Source organism: Pelophylax lessonae (assembly GCF_965119305.1).
Source record: "Pelophylax lessonae genome assembly, chromosome: 1".
NCBI classification, from domain to species: domain Eukaryota; kingdom Metazoa; phylum Chordata; class Amphibia; order Anura; family Ranidae; genus Pelophylax; species Pelophylax lessonae.
Genome location: NC_138768.1, coordinates 103,588,006 through 103,603,375, shown reverse-complemented (window position 1 = coordinate 103,603,375; position 15,370 = coordinate 103,588,006). Strand labels below are relative to the sequence as shown.

Genomic DNA, 15,370 nt, shown 5'->3' with positions numbered 1-15,370 from the left:
TTGTGGGTTTGGTAATCCTTTAAGATGCGATTTGGGTGCGGCTTGAATGAGGGCAACAAGCTTTCTTAGCAGCACAATAGCAAAAACTGAGGCAATACTGAGAGAAGGAGGGATTATGGTGGACAGGTGTCAAGCCTTACCATTTCCCAGTGTCCAATTACCTAAAGCATAACATAATTGTCTAAAAAATAACTTTCCCATGTCCGGTGATACATTATCAAGGAGCAGCCACATGCATATATGCCTGCAGTAGTTTGCGATACTCTCACAATACAAGAATGATATTTACTAATCCATAACTATGATGGACTTCATCACTACCCAATAGGATGAGTGGGAAGTGGCAGACAAGCCAGAAGTGTCAGATTTGTCTGATCAGGACAACCTAGCACTCAGACATAAGATCGGTAAAATAAAGCGGTTGCTTTTATGTGGTGGCAGCTCTAGGTAATGGCACTTGATATCTACTGGCAGCTTTTTTTAAAAATTACATTTATTTTGATGTGAAAATCTGAGACGGGCCCTAAAAGCTTACAAAATAAGAGGATAACCCCAGTAGTAAATACCTTCTCTTTCCTGATGACATCCAATAATCTTCCAGGGGTAGCACAAAGAATGTTACATCCTTCAGAAATCTGTTTCAATGAGTGAAACATCTGCGTTCCTCCATAAATCACAACTGGGCGCACGCATGTTCTGTAAGCAACATGATTTAATGTATGATATTCCATGCTACATTGCAATAGAAACACAAATTTTGTGTGAAAATACAGCTAAAATCAATACTTTTTTTTTTTAGTTTTGGATAGAGTGGAGATGGATTAGAACAGCCATTAATTGTTTTTTATTGCTGTGTCCCTATTAGGAAGATTCACTTTCTCAATTTGTCCTATTTACCATCACAAAGTGAAAGAAAAGGAAAAATCCCACATTTTAGGTTGTCCCCAGAAAAGAAATAAAGGAAAAATCTTCCCAATGGGAACACTAGTTCGGGTGACCTGAGGGACCACCCACAAGAAACTACCCATAATCCAAAATGGGGAAGAGAAAAAAAAAAAAAAAAAAAAGTTTAAAACCCGGACCTGCAATGGCCCTACCTTTATTCCCTTATGATAGCAATAAGAGAAAAATTACATTTACAATCCTAAAAAAGCAAATGGCAAATGTAAATAAAAAATGAAAGTGCATCCCCCCCCCCCCCCCCATCGCTGTGAACGCGCATGGTGCGGCACAGGCACACATATGTAAATGGTGACTGCAACACATGTGAGATCACGTTGTCAGAGCGACAATAATTCTAGTACTAGACCCAATGCCCCACTCAGTAGAACCCCAAGATCTGCTAATCCCTCCGCTCAGTAACCTCCAGCTCCGATTCCCCCACTCAGTAACTCCAAGCTCTGTTGATCCCCTGGTCTGCCAATTTGCCTCCCTCTCCAGTCCCCGGTCACCTTCGGTTATATTGCTGCCATGCTGCCCACTACGTATGACATCAGCTAGCCATTCTAGCCCTGTTCTGCCAACTCTGCAGATTCTCCCCCATTAAATTCTATCTTCGGTCCCTGCTCACCATCCAATATAGTCTTCCCACATTGCACACCACATGTGCCATCTGCTATTTTCTCCGCTCTGGACCCTGCCTTATTTTTTTCTGCTGCTCACCAAATGTGACTTCTGCACCAGACACTACCAGGATATATACACATGAACCGGAGTTTCTGGTTCGATAATGGTTTCTCAGTGCATCCCAGAATATCTCATACCTCCAAAACAAAGCAAAGCCAACAGCTGAACAAATGCTGTAGTTGCTGTTCGCAAGCACTGTGAGAGACTTCTGCATAAAAAAAGCGACACGAGTATAATTTTTGATGCAAAGCAATGGTTTAAACAGGCGAGTAAAGGTAACCATTTTATTTAGTGGGAGGTGCTTTGGTTGGTATTCAAAGCGTGTCAAATTCAACATTTTGAAGCATACATGAGCTTGAAAGGCCTGGAAAGCACCAAAAACAGAGCCCAAAGCCCTAAGAACACATTCTAAGCTGAGTCCTGCAATCATGCAGTCCAGCAGGGTTAGGGTTAGAGTAAAGAAAAGGAATCCATCCTCCTGGTCACCAGCAAAAAGCTGAGACATGCTTGGAGTAGGAAATATTATACTGGACTGTCCCAAAACTTTGTTTGCTCCAGTGTTCAAGCCAGTAGAGAGCAGTATAATCCATCAGTCAAGAAATTACTTATTAACTTTTGATTACACATTTTTTTCTTAACAAATTTGCCAATCCCCACGTTTAAAACACACACAAGACAGCAATAAGTTACGTCTCAGAAGTCAATACAAAGATACCTACCCATATGAAAATTTACGAGCATCTAGATAGATCTGATTAATTAGTTCTCTGGTAGGAGCAACAATAATTGCTTCTGGCTCTTTTAATGTTTGAAACGCACTAGACTCAACGCCTTTAACCATCAAGTGAGCCAAAATTGGCAAAAGAAAAGCAGCCTGAAAAAAGATTACACAAGATAAAAAATTAAAATATGAAACAAAAATATATATATTGGTCACATATCCTGTTGTTCAATAACAAGAAAGCAATCAACATTTTGCAACATGTTAAACAAATACCGTTTTTCCAGATCCCGTCTGTGCACAAGCCATTAAATCACGACCAGCCACAATAATAGGAATACTGTGTTTCTGTATAGGAGTCAATTTCACATATCCGGATTTGCACACATTTTTTGCTAGTGATTCACAAAGATTTGCTTCTTCAAATGTCTACAAAAATAAAGATGTTACACACAGGTAGATATGAAAAAAAAAATTCTATGTCAAAATGTCCTATTTAATTAAATAGAAACCTATTCAAACACGCTCAAGCACATTTTAAAGCAAATTCAAAAGCATCAATTTGCATCTTAAACTAGTCTTAAATAAGCAAAAAAAATATAATTTTTGCAAAAACTTACCGTAAAATTCTTCTCATAGAGTCCTCCGACAGTGGCCGCCTGTTCAGTTAACCTTCACTTGTGGGTAATGGTGCCCTCCGCAGGAGCAAGCTAGGCAGTTTTAAATGTTAATAAAAAGCTTTCTACACTTAGGCACTCCTCCAGGGGGCCATCCCTCAGCCATTATCCTACCCAGTTACCACTGTCCCTCAGTTTTATGCTGCCTAGCGACAGGAGCAGACTAGGTTTCCCTGCTGGGACCTACTGTCAGTTTCTTTATCTTTTTGTCTTTAAAAAAGTGTTTTTTTTTTTTTTTCTTTGACAATAGCTTTTTTTTTTATTTCACTCACTATCGCTAGTTAGTCAGGGAATTCCTGTAGGACTACAAATGACAGCAGAGCTGTGCCTTGCACTGGATAATATAGATCCTTATGCAGTCCCGGCCTGCCGAACGTCGCAGGTCACTGGTGCGCCTTGGCCTCGCAACAGTGTCCCTTTTGGGATGGGGACGAGCCTGCAGAGCTTTCTTCGCCGGGATGTCTCAACTCTGGAACCCCCGTAAGTTGCTATCATCCTGCACTCATGTAAAATATTTTTCACACATTGAATAACACAAAAACTTTTTGATCTAAAATGGAATCCATGGTTTATTTACAAAAATTCACCAAATGCATAGACTACACGCCTATGTATTACCATATCGTACCTTAGGTTTATTCTCTTTTTCTAACAAAATACTCCTACCCATTACTTTCTAATGTTAATTTTTTTTTTTTTTTGGTGTTCTTATTTTTATTGGCACTTCACATTATACAACTATGACACACACACACAAAACAACTTGATATGTTTGCCATAATCCAAGGATATAAAAAGTATGACTGTACCAAAGATAGTAAACCAAATATCATTTGTACAATCTGCAATGTTTTGCTTATATTTGAAACCCGTGTCAGTTTTTGTCGTATAATACGATATTAGCGATACAAATTGTTTCAATAAAAGTTTGTAATAAAACTGCCTAGCTTGCCCCTGCAAAGGACGCCATTACCCACTAGTGATGGCTAACTGAACGGGCGGCAACTCAGATGTAAGAGAAATTGGACTTTTTGACTTAAAATAAACCAAAATAAACCATAAAATCCATTTCTCTGATGTTCATTGACGGTCAGAGCTCCTCATTTCCATGACAGTTTGGTTAAACTGCCCACTAAAAGAGTAGGACACTAGGCAGGGGAAAACAACTACACCTATGGGCAGTCCCAGGGGGTATACTCCCACACTCAGCTATAGGCAGCGTCAGAAGAAAACCAACTCCACAGAAGTGTGGGTGCTGTGTCCATCAATGAACATCAGAGAAATGGATTTTACAGTAAGTCAAAAATCCCGTTTTCTCTTTAGTTCATTGACGGACACAGCTCCATATCTTCTTGATAGTTGGGAAGTCCCAAAGCAGTGTGAAACATTAGCGGTGGGAACAACAAGATGAAAATCCCAAGGCTAAACCGTTGCCAACCAGGTAAAATGGAGCTCAACCAAAAACAACTTGAGTGCACCTGAAAAATAAAAAACAATACACCCTTAAAGAGGACCAGGTCCTCTAAACAGCAGACTGCAAAACCTTGCAGGGAAAGGAAGCATCTGCAGATGCCAACACATCCACTTTATAAAACTTTGTAAGAGTGCACAAACGACCAGGTGGTCACCTTGCAAACCCGCAGCACGGACGCCTGATGGCGAAAAGCCCAGGAGGCACTAATCACCCGAGTAGAGTGCGCCTAACAGGGAAAGGAGCAACCTGACCCTTAATTGAATATGCCTGAACCACCGTCTGTGTGGTCTATCTGGAAAGTGTCGCAACAGAAGCAGCCAACCCTTTTTTACGTCCAGCCGTAAGAACAAACAGTGAGTCCGACTTCCGAAAAGACTTCGTAGACGCCAGGTACACCCTAAATGCCGAACCACATGCAAGGAATGCAAGGCAATTTCCTTAGGATATTTAGGCCTGGGACATCGGGAAGGCAACACAATGTCTTGAATCATAAGGAAATTAGAGGCGACTTTTGGAAGGAATGACGGACAGAACGAACAACCACCTTATCTCTGTGGCGCACCGGGTAAGGGGAACGACAAGATAACGCAGCCAGCTCCAACAACCTGCACAGAGAAGAAATAGCCACCAAAAAGGCCACCTTCTGGGGCAATGAAAAAAGGGGAACCTCCCAAAGACTTTTAAAGGGAGGCTTCTGAAAAACAGACAGCACCAAATTGAGATCCCCACGGCAGCAATGGAGACCACACTGAAGAAGTAAAGTGTCGAAACTCCCTGAACAAAGGTACGCACCAAGGAATGTGTGACCAATGGACATTGAAAGAAAACCGCGAAGGTCGAAACCTGGCCCTTGATGGTATTTAAGGCCAGGCGACGCTCAAGCCCCCGTTGGAAGAAAGCCAATATCCAAGCCACCGAAAAGGAGCAAGAATGAACCCCAAAATACTCACACCACACAATGTACGTCTTCCAAGTACGATGGTAGATCTTCCTAGAGGTAAATTTTCTAGCCTTTAACGGTGTAGGAATCACTGATTCAGACAAACCTCTATCGATCAGCACCTGGCTTTCAACAGCCAGACTGATAAAGCCAGCCACTATAAACAAAGATGGAAGATTGGCGCTTGGAACAACAGGACTCCCTGATAGGAAGTCTTCCAAGGAGCATCGGCGGCCAGCCGTACCAGATCGGGGTACCAAGAAAAGCGAGGCCAGTCTGAAGCCACTAGAATGACAGGAATCACTTCTGCCTTGATCCTGCCCAGCAGTCTTGGCAGAATTTTGGGGTGCATAAATCAGACGGTAGCAGCTCCAAGCAGCCAAAAAGGCGTCGGTTAGAAGATCCCAAGACCGTACCACAAACCTCTGTACATGTTAAAACGAGTACCCCACCGGAGGAACAACTGATTAAAACACCTCGGGATGAAGCGACCATTCCCCCCTGGGTCAAAGGCCTGTCGATAATCTGCTTGCCAATTTTCCACCCCTGGAATGTGTAAAGCAGAGGGCTGGAATGAATCGTTCTGCCCACCTTACAATACCAGCTACCTCCCAAACCACCAAAGCATTTCTCTTGTGCCCCCCTTGGTGACTGACACAGGTCACCGCCGTGGCTTTGTCCGATTGAATGCGTACCGGACACCCCTGAAGGTGAACAGTCCAGTGATCCAGACAAAGTCTGATTGCTCTGAGTTCTAGTACATTGATCAAGGGGTCTGGACTGTATTCTAGAGTCCAGACTGCCGAACACAATCTGTGCCGAGGCTCAACAGAATCAGATTGTTTAGAGACTGAGGATTCTTGTCCCATTTCCCCAGGATCTCTGTTTGCAGAGATCTCGCGTGAAACTGCAAACCGAACCTCTTCGAAGGTAGACACCAACAGGCACAGCACCCGCATGCAAGCCTGGAGGGATGACAATCTGCTGGACAGCAGAAACTGGATTGCCTTATTCAATTTCCGGAGTTTTTCCAGAGGAATAAACACTCTGGCTGAGGCAGAGTAAGACCCAGATAGCCAATCTCATGGACAGACCCAGGGAAGACATCTAAAGGTTCAGATTCCAACCAAATTCCCTCAGAGTTTGCAGCGTAATCTCAAAGTTGTCAATCAGAGCAGTCAGAAACGCTGCTCACAGAAGATCATCCAGGAACCCCAGTAGCATGATCCTCCTCTGATGCAATATTGCTAGTACAGGGGACAACACTTTTGTGAAGACCCGAGGAGTAGAGGTGAGACCAAAGAAAGGCCAAACTGATAATGCTCCTTGCCCAAGGCAAAGCGGAGGAAGTGCTGGTGACCGCCAGGATTTGAACGTGAAGGTAGGAGTCCTTGATGTAGATAGAAATGAGAAAATCCCCTTGATGTAGGGACGCCACTACCATGCAAATCGACTCCATTTGTTACTTCTGTACCCGGACAAAGCAGTTTAACACCTTGAGGTCCAGAATTGGACGTACCTTACCTTCCTTCCTGGGAATTGTAAACCGGTTTGAGTAAAACCCCTGAAAACATTCCGAAGTCTGAACAGGAACAATCAGCCCTTTAAGTAACAAGTCTTGCACAGCCACAAAAACCTGTAAGCAATCTGGGGACAAGCGCAGGTTGGAAGGGAAGAAACTTTCCGGAGAATAAGACCGAAAATCGCTCTTGTAGCCAGACCCAATGATTTTCAGGACCCACTTGTCCTACCAGGGAGGTCCACAGACCCAGAAACCAGCAAAAACATCCCCCCACACCAGATACGGGTGAGGGTGCCTGCTTCGTACAAAAGAAGCCTTGTCCGCAGGTCTGGAAGTTCCTGCTCATGACTTACACGACCAGGTCCTCCTGGAACATTCGGTGGAGGCTCTGAAGGGCTTAGATCACTTGTCTTGAGACCCAGGCAGACGAAAAGGTCTCTTATGAGCCGAGAAGAATGACCCCCATCTACTATGGGGCTCCTTGCCCTTGGAAGCATGCCGAAGAGTAGTAATCTTCCCCCCAGTGAAGCCCTTGAGGTCATCCAAGGAAGCTTCAAACAGTTAATCCACTACAAATGTAAGATCAGAGAAGGCCTCCTTCGAAGTCTGATAGGCAGACCAGCATTTCTGCCAGATAATACGCCAAAGAACCACAGCTGAGTCTGGAAATCAAGGGAGACTCATCCAAAGAGGCATCATTAACTGTAGCCCCTAGACCAGTGATGGCGAACCTCGGCACCCCAGATGTTTCCGGAACTACATCCCATGATGCTCACCTACACTGCAGTTGCATGAGCATCATGGGAAATATAGTTCCAGAAACATCTGGGGTGCCAAGGTTTGCCATCACTGCCCTAGAGCAACTGATCCGCCAGTTCCACAAAGGAAGGGGGAAGCAGTTTCCCCTCCAGGTCCCGTCAAATGTTTAGCCCACTCGGTTAGAGTTTGGGACACCAGGGAAATCGTACCGAAACAGCCACAGTGAACCTTTGGCAGGTCGGAGTCTCCAACCTCCAATTAGCCTGATCCTTAAAGGCCAGGGACTCCTCAACCAGAAATTAAGGTGGCCTTATTTAACCTGGAAAGCAGCAAGTCCACTACAGATGTGACCGTCCACTTTTCAAGCAAAGAATCCTCATAAGGCTACCACATTGCAAAAAACAAAATAAAAAATGGATTTTAGTCTTATTGTAAAATCCTTTTCTCTGAGGCTCACTGACCGACAGCTTCAGGTCTTCAGACCATTGGGCTTTATGCTCTCTCTAGGAGTAGAACTAGGCGGAAAGCTTTTCGGTTATGCCCCTGGTGCAGTCCCAGAAGGTATACCATCACTTCCTGCTGTAGGACTCCATTTTATAACAAGCAGTGTCAGAACAACATAACTCAACCCCAAAGAGGGGCAGGTGCTGTGCCAGTCATGAAACCCAAGAGAAAAGGATTTTACGGTAGGACAAAAAACGGAATTTTTGTAAAATCTTACCTGTAAAATTCCTTTCTCTGAGTCCTCCGACAGTCGCCGCCTCTTCATATTCGTCACATATGGGGTATTAGACTTTGCTCCGAAGGAGTAGCTAGGCAACAGAATATGTTAACAAAGCTTTAACTTCAAGGGGTGGTCCCCTCAACACCTCAAGGGGTGGTCCCCTCAGTCAATACCCTCCTACTTCCTGCAACCATATCTCAGTTTTAGTGGAATAGCAGTAGAGTATACATTCAACCCCAAAAGAGGGGCGGGGGCGGCGACTGTCGGAGGACTCAGAGAAAGGAATTTTACAGGTAAGATTTTACAAAAATTCCGTTTTCTCTTACGTCCTCCGACAGTCGCCGCCTCTTCATATTCGTCACATATGGGGACGTCCCAAAGCAGTGCAAACATGAGGGGTGGGAAACGCATCCGCGCCGAAAGGCAACGCAGTCTCCACATCAAAGAAAGGAACCTTACCAAAGGAAGGAAACCAGCTGGGCAACAGCAAAAATAAGTGCTCAACAGGAGCAACAACCCAGGAAAAGACAAAAAAACCAGGGAATACAAAGATATCCCAATAGCCAGGAGTCCCCAACAAGGGACCCTATGGAACAGCCGCACTAAGAACCTTGCGGCCAAAGGAAGCATCCGCCGATGCCTGAACATCTACTTTGTAGAATTTTGTGAAAGTGTGCACGGTCGACCAGGTCGCCGCCTTACACACCTGGGCTACAGAAGCCCCATGACGGCAGGCCCAAGACGTACTCAGTGATCTAGTAGAGTGCGCCTTCACAGGCACAGGGGGAACCTTCCCCTGCAAGGCATAGGCCTGTTCAATGGTCTGCCTGATCCATTTGGCGATGGTAGAGGCCGAAGCTGCCATGCCCTTCCGAGGACCCTCTGGAAGAACAAACAAGGAGTCCGTCTTACGAAAAGACTCAGTCGATTTAAGGAAAACCCTAATCGCCCGAACAACATCCAGAGAGTGCAATCTCACCTCCTTTGGATGTTTAGGCTTCGTGCACAACGAAGGCAAAACAATATCCTCGTTAAGATGGAATTCCGAAACTCGTTTCGGCAGAAAAGAAGGATTAGGTCGCAAGACCACCTTATCCAAATGAACAACCAGGTACGGAGACTTGCAGGACAAAGCCGCCAGTTCCGACACTCTGCGAGCCGAAGTGATCGCCACCAAAAAGGCGACCTTTTTGGACAACAGAGACAACGAGATCTCCCTGATCTGTTCAAAAGGAGCACGTTGTAACACAGAAAGAACTAGATTCAAGTCCCAGGGGGGCAAAGGATCCCTCCTAGGAGGAACCAGATGCCGCACACCCTGAATAAAAGTGCCAACCAAGGAGTTGGAAGCCACGGGACGTTGAAACAGAACGGCCAGCGCAGACACCTGACCCTTTATCGTGGCCAGCGCCAAACGATGATCGACACCCGTCTGAAGGAAAGACAGCACACGGGAAACCGAGTACGTGCGGGGTGAAAACCCCCTGGACTCACACCAGGCAAAATAGGCCTTCCAAGTACGGTAATAAACCTTTCCCGAGGAAGACTTCCTCGCGTTGATCAAGGTAAGAACGACCTCTGGAGAGAGACCCTTCTCCTTCAGGACCTCGGTCTCAACAGCCAGGCCGTCAAAGCCAGCGACTGTAAAGCAGGATGGTAAATCGGTCCTTGAGACAGTAGATCGTCTCGAAGAGGCAGACGCCAGGGGGCGTCGACCGCCAGATTCACGAGGTCTGCGTACCAGGACCGGCGAGGCCAGTCCGGTGCCACAAGAATCACCGTGCTGCGTTCCGAGTGTAACCTGCGAAGGAACCTGGACAGCAACTGAATCGGTGGAAAAGCGTACATCAGCCTGTACTGATGCCACGGGGCCACTAACGCGTCCGACGCGTCTGCCCGAGGGTCGCGCGTCCTTGCCACGAACCTCTTCACCTTGTAGTTGAGGCGAGACGCGAACAGGTCCACATCTGGAAGACCCCACTTCGCGCACAACATCTGGAAGACAGCCGGATGGAGAGACCATTCCCCCTGATCCAGGGTCTGGCGACTCAGATAGTCCGCCTGCCAGTTCTCCACTCCCGGAATGTGAACCGCCGTTATCGCCGGGACATGAGTCTCGGCCCAAGACAGAATGTCGGCCACTTCTCGAGCCGCTCGGGCACTCCTGGTGCCCCCTTGGTGGTTGATGTATGCCACCGCCGTGGCATTGTCCGTCTGCACCCGAACCGGGCAGCCCTGCAACCGGTCCGTCCAGCGATGAAGACAGAGCCTTATCGCACGCAATTCCAGAATGTTGATCGGGAGGGAAGACTCCCCCTCCGACCAGGTCCCCTGGGCGGACAGAACGCCCAGAACACCACCCCAGCCCGACAGGCTGGCATCCGTAGTGAGTATCGTCCACGAGATCGGACGAAACGACTTGCCCCCGGACACCAACGGGGACTGGAGCCACCACAGAAGGTTTACCCTGGTGCGATGACTCAACGAGATCTGAAGATCCAGAGATTGAGGTCGCCCGTCCCACTTGGACAGGATCTCCGCCTGGAGACCCTGCGTGTGAAACTGAGCGAAAGGAATCGCCTCGAAGGCCGAGACCATCAATCCCAGACATCTCATACACGTCCGTAGAGACGAGTGTGGAACGTCCCTGAGGGACCTGACTTCCTCCTGAAGAGTCCTGAGCTTGTCTTCCGGCAGGAAGACCTTCGCCTGCACCGAGTCCAGTATCATTCCCAGATAGGGAAGACGAACCGACGGACTCAGTGTCGACTTTGGAACATTTATCGTCCAACCGAACTCCTGCAGAGTTTGCATTGTGACAGACAGGTCCTTCTCCAGACCCTGACTGGTCGCAGACCGAATCAGAATGTCGTCCAGATACCCCAGGACAGAAATGCCCTGGGCCCTCAAGAATGCCAGAACCGGTGCAAGCACCTTGGTGAAGACCCGCGGAGCCGAGGCGAGCCCAAAGGGCAACGCCACGAACTGGTAGTGATCCTCCGCAATGGCAAATCGAAGGTATCTCTGATGCCCCTCGAATATGGGGATGTGAAGGTACGCATCCTTCAAATCGATGGAGGCCATGAATTCCCCCGGAACCAGGGCAGCCACCACCGAGCGCAGGGACTCCATGCGGAACTTGCGAACCCGCACAGAGCGGTTCAGAGCTTTCAAGTCCAGAATCGGACGAACCTTGCCCTCCTTTCTGGGCACGGTGAACAGATTGGAATAAAACCCCCGAAACCTGTCCCGATGAGGCACCGGAACCACCACTCCCTGAGCCCTCAGGTCCCGCACCGCCAGGTGCAGGTCCCGCAAGCGCTCTGGAGACAGTTGAAGATTTGAGGGAAAAAATCTGCTCTCCGGCCGAGAGAGAAACTCGATCTTGTAACCAGATCGAACGATTTCCAGAACCCATCTGTCCCGCACACGGGCCAACCAGGGCTGAAGAAAACCGAGCAAGCGTCCCCCCACCTAAAAACTGGGTGAGGGCGCCCCATCAGGCCGAACTGTTATGGGCCGCAGGTCCGGATTGGCCGGACTTCTGTTTCCCAGACCAGGGCTTCTTCTGAGAACCTTGGCCTTTGAACGGTTTGCCATTGTAGTGCGGCCGAAAGGCACGAAAGGACCCCTGAGGGGTCCGAAAATTCGCATGCTTCTTCCCAGAAGCCCCCTTAGCCTTGGGGAAATGGGGCAAGAGAGTGCTCTTACCCCCGGTGATCCCCTTAATCAACACATCCAGGGACTCCCCAAAAAGGCGAGACCCATCATAAGGCAGATTGGCTAAGGTTTTACGTGAAGATTGGTCCACCGACCAACATTTCAACCAAACCAGGCGGCGAGACAACACCGCCACGCTGTGCACACGTGCAGCCAACGGAATCAGGTCCAGGTCCGCATCACACAGATACATGACACCCTGGTGGATCTGATCCACCATATCCAGGGTCGCCGGCGAGGCCGAATCGGCCACTAGGACGCGCCTAAGCATCTGCGTCCAACTTGCGATCGCCTGGGCCGCCATGAGAGAAGCAAACAGAGCCTTAAGCATAGAACCCGTAACAGAATAAGTATGACGGGCAAGAGACTCCAGTCTCCTATCCGTGGCATCACGGAAAACAGGGGAACCCTCTGCAGGAATCGCAGTGGCTTTGTTCAAAACCGCAATTGCATGATCCACTGGTGGAGGCACACACCACCGTTCATCAGTGGCAGGCGAGAAAGGATAACGCAGCTTGAATTTACTTGGTACCGCAAAAGGTTTGCGCAGATCGCGCCATTGATCCTTAACAGCGCGCTGAAAATCAGCATTGCAGGGAAAAACCTGCGGCGTCCTGCGTTTTCTCTGCGTCCCATAAGCCGCCAAGGCAGCGGGAGGACACACTTCGTCCTGCAAACGCAGCGTTTGCTTAATGGAAGCAATCAACTCATCCATGATTGCAAGCTCTTCAGGCGAGCCAGGGGGAGAATTATCGACCCCCTCAACTTCAGCCTCCACCTCAGACCCCACTAGATCAAGAGAGGAGCGGGACCCCGATAAGGGGGTCCCTGCCAGAACAGCCCCATCACCTTCACCCTCAGAATCAGAGGACAGAGCAACTCTGGGCCGTTTAGTAGATTGAGCAGCCACCAGCATTTGCACCTGGGCAGCAAGGCCAGCCACAATAGTGGCTAAATCCCCCCCTGGGGGGGAAACAGCGGTCCCCTGGCTTTCCACCAATACTGTGGGAAACTTGCCCTCCTGAGAATCCATTGCCCCTGTATGCCAGACAACCAAGGGTTAACTGCCCCCTTTTAGCAAGCGCGGCAAGCGCAGCCCACCGCACCACACTCAGGCACAATGAGACCCCCACAGGGAATATACAGACTGAATACAGGCAATGGCAAACAGGAACAGAAGGATAAAACCTGAGGAGATCCCGCTGCTGCCTCGATCGGTGTTCCAGGAAAGAGGAAGTGATGCTGCCAGGGCGCTCTATGTAAGCCTATGGAGGCTACAAGAAAATGGCCGCCGTGCATGTAAACCATGCGGCCGGAGCGGGCGCCGGTAAAATGGCGTCGTTTGGTGCCGAAATCGCCGCTCCATAGTGCATAAAAACACACACAAGCTTATCCCATTATATGGATACATGTTAGATCGCCGCAGCGATCGCTGTATATGCCCCAACATGCCATAAAAACATGCCCCACAGCACACAGCTTCCCACACTGCCCAGCCTGACACACACAGTGTCACACAGCTCCCCCCCCCCCCCCTTGCAGCCCACAGCATGCAGCCGAGAGATAGGGAGACAAGCAGTGTGAATAAAGGCAGGTTACACAGTCCCAGACTGAGACCCCCCCCAGACAGACAGGTCCCCACATAGATACACTTACCTCACATGGCGTGGGGAACCCGCACAGGCGAACAAGCCGCTGCACATGAGGCAGGGAGAGTCGCAATTCAAGACGCACACAATGGCGGTTAAGAAACCGCACAGCGTCCGGTGAGGTAGCCACCTCACCAATCATCCCTGCACCGAACAGGGATGGGTCGTTCACGGTGCCAGGAGCGTTACCTGGCTGAACGCTCGATGGCAGACTGGGAAGCCACTGACCCACGACCTGCGATCAGGGGGATCAGCCCGAGACCCAGTCCGCATGATCCTCTTCGTCCGAAGAACTAACTAATGCTGACCAAAATAACAGCTAAGTAAAGGTAGAGAAAAAAACTCAAACAAAATATTAAAAAGAAGAAAGAGTCTGGGACAAAAAGTCCCAGCACAGAGAGAGCCAGCCACTCCTGACAAGCTAGACATTAAAACTGAGATATGGTTGCAGGAAGTAGGAGGGTATTGACTGAGGGGACCACCCCTTGAGGGTGGGATATGTTAAAGCTTTAATGTTAACCTATTCTGTTGCCTAGCTACTCCTTCGGAGCAAAGTCTAATACCCCATATGTGACGAATATGAAGAGGCGGCGACTGTCGGAGGACGTAAGAGAAATAAAGATTTCGCTAACTGACACCGCTTCAAGTATTCAGACAATTGGGATGTCCCAAAGCAGTATCAACATGAGGCGTGGGAAAAACACAGCAAACACAGAATTCCCAACAAGGCTAAACATATCCAACCAGGTAAAAGGAGCTCAATTGGAACAAATGGAAGCCTATACACCAGCAGCCTGCAAAAATGTGCGGCCAAACGCTGCATCCGAAGATGCAAGAACATCCACCTTATAAATTTTTGTGAATGTGTGTACAGACGCCAACTTGCACACCTGAACCACTAACGTCCAATGATGGAAGGCTCAGGAGGCACTAAGCGCCCTCGTACAATGCGTTTTACCAGGGAAAGGAAGAACCTGACCCTTAAATGGAAGAGGCCTGCACCATTGTCTGCCTGATCCACTTGGAATTGATTGCAGCAGATGCGGCCTGCCCCTTATGAGGTCCATCTGTAGGAACAAAGAATCTGATTTTCAAATCGGTTCAGTCGTCCGGTACACCTGAATCACCCTTACCACATCTAAGTAATGTAAGGCAGTTTCCTTAGGATGTTTTGGCTTAGGACATAGGGAAGGAAGCACGATGTCTTCATTCAAATAAAACCCGAGACAACCTTAGGAAGGAACGCCTGACAGGGTCGCAACACCACTTTGTCCCTATGAATCACCAAATTGACTGACAGGACAACACAGCCAACTCCGACATGCGACGTGCGGAATAGCTACTAAGAAAGCCACCTTCTGTAACAGAGTGAGCAGAGGAATTTCTTGCATATTTTTAGAGGGAGGCTTTTGAAGCATCCACTGAACCACATTGAGATTCAAGGGAGGTACCAGGGATCGCACCAGAGGAGTCAGATGGCAAACTTCCTGCACAAAAGTGTGAACCAAGGACTTGGCCGCCAACGGCCGACTATGGAAAAAAAATCATCCAAGGAGGC

At 48.3% G+C, this 15,370-nt stretch overlaps 1 protein-coding gene across 1 annotated transcript in view; it reads right to left on the bottom strand.

Annotated features, from left to right (window-relative positions):
* DDX4 (DEAD-box helicase 4) overlaps positions 1-15,370 on the bottom strand; it is a gene marked incomplete at its 5' end in the record, with an annotated part of 317,760 nt that overhangs the window by 159,497 nt on the left and 142,893 nt on the right. Inside the window, 3 exons of the mRNA XM_082243122.1 lie at positions 567-696; positions 2,346-2,500; positions 2,624-2,776. Coding sequence (XP_082099248.1) covers positions 567-696; positions 2,346-2,500; positions 2,624-2,776 — 438 coding nt within the window. The remainder of the gene's footprint in view (positions 1-566; positions 697-2,345; positions 2,501-2,623; positions 2,777-15,370) is intronic.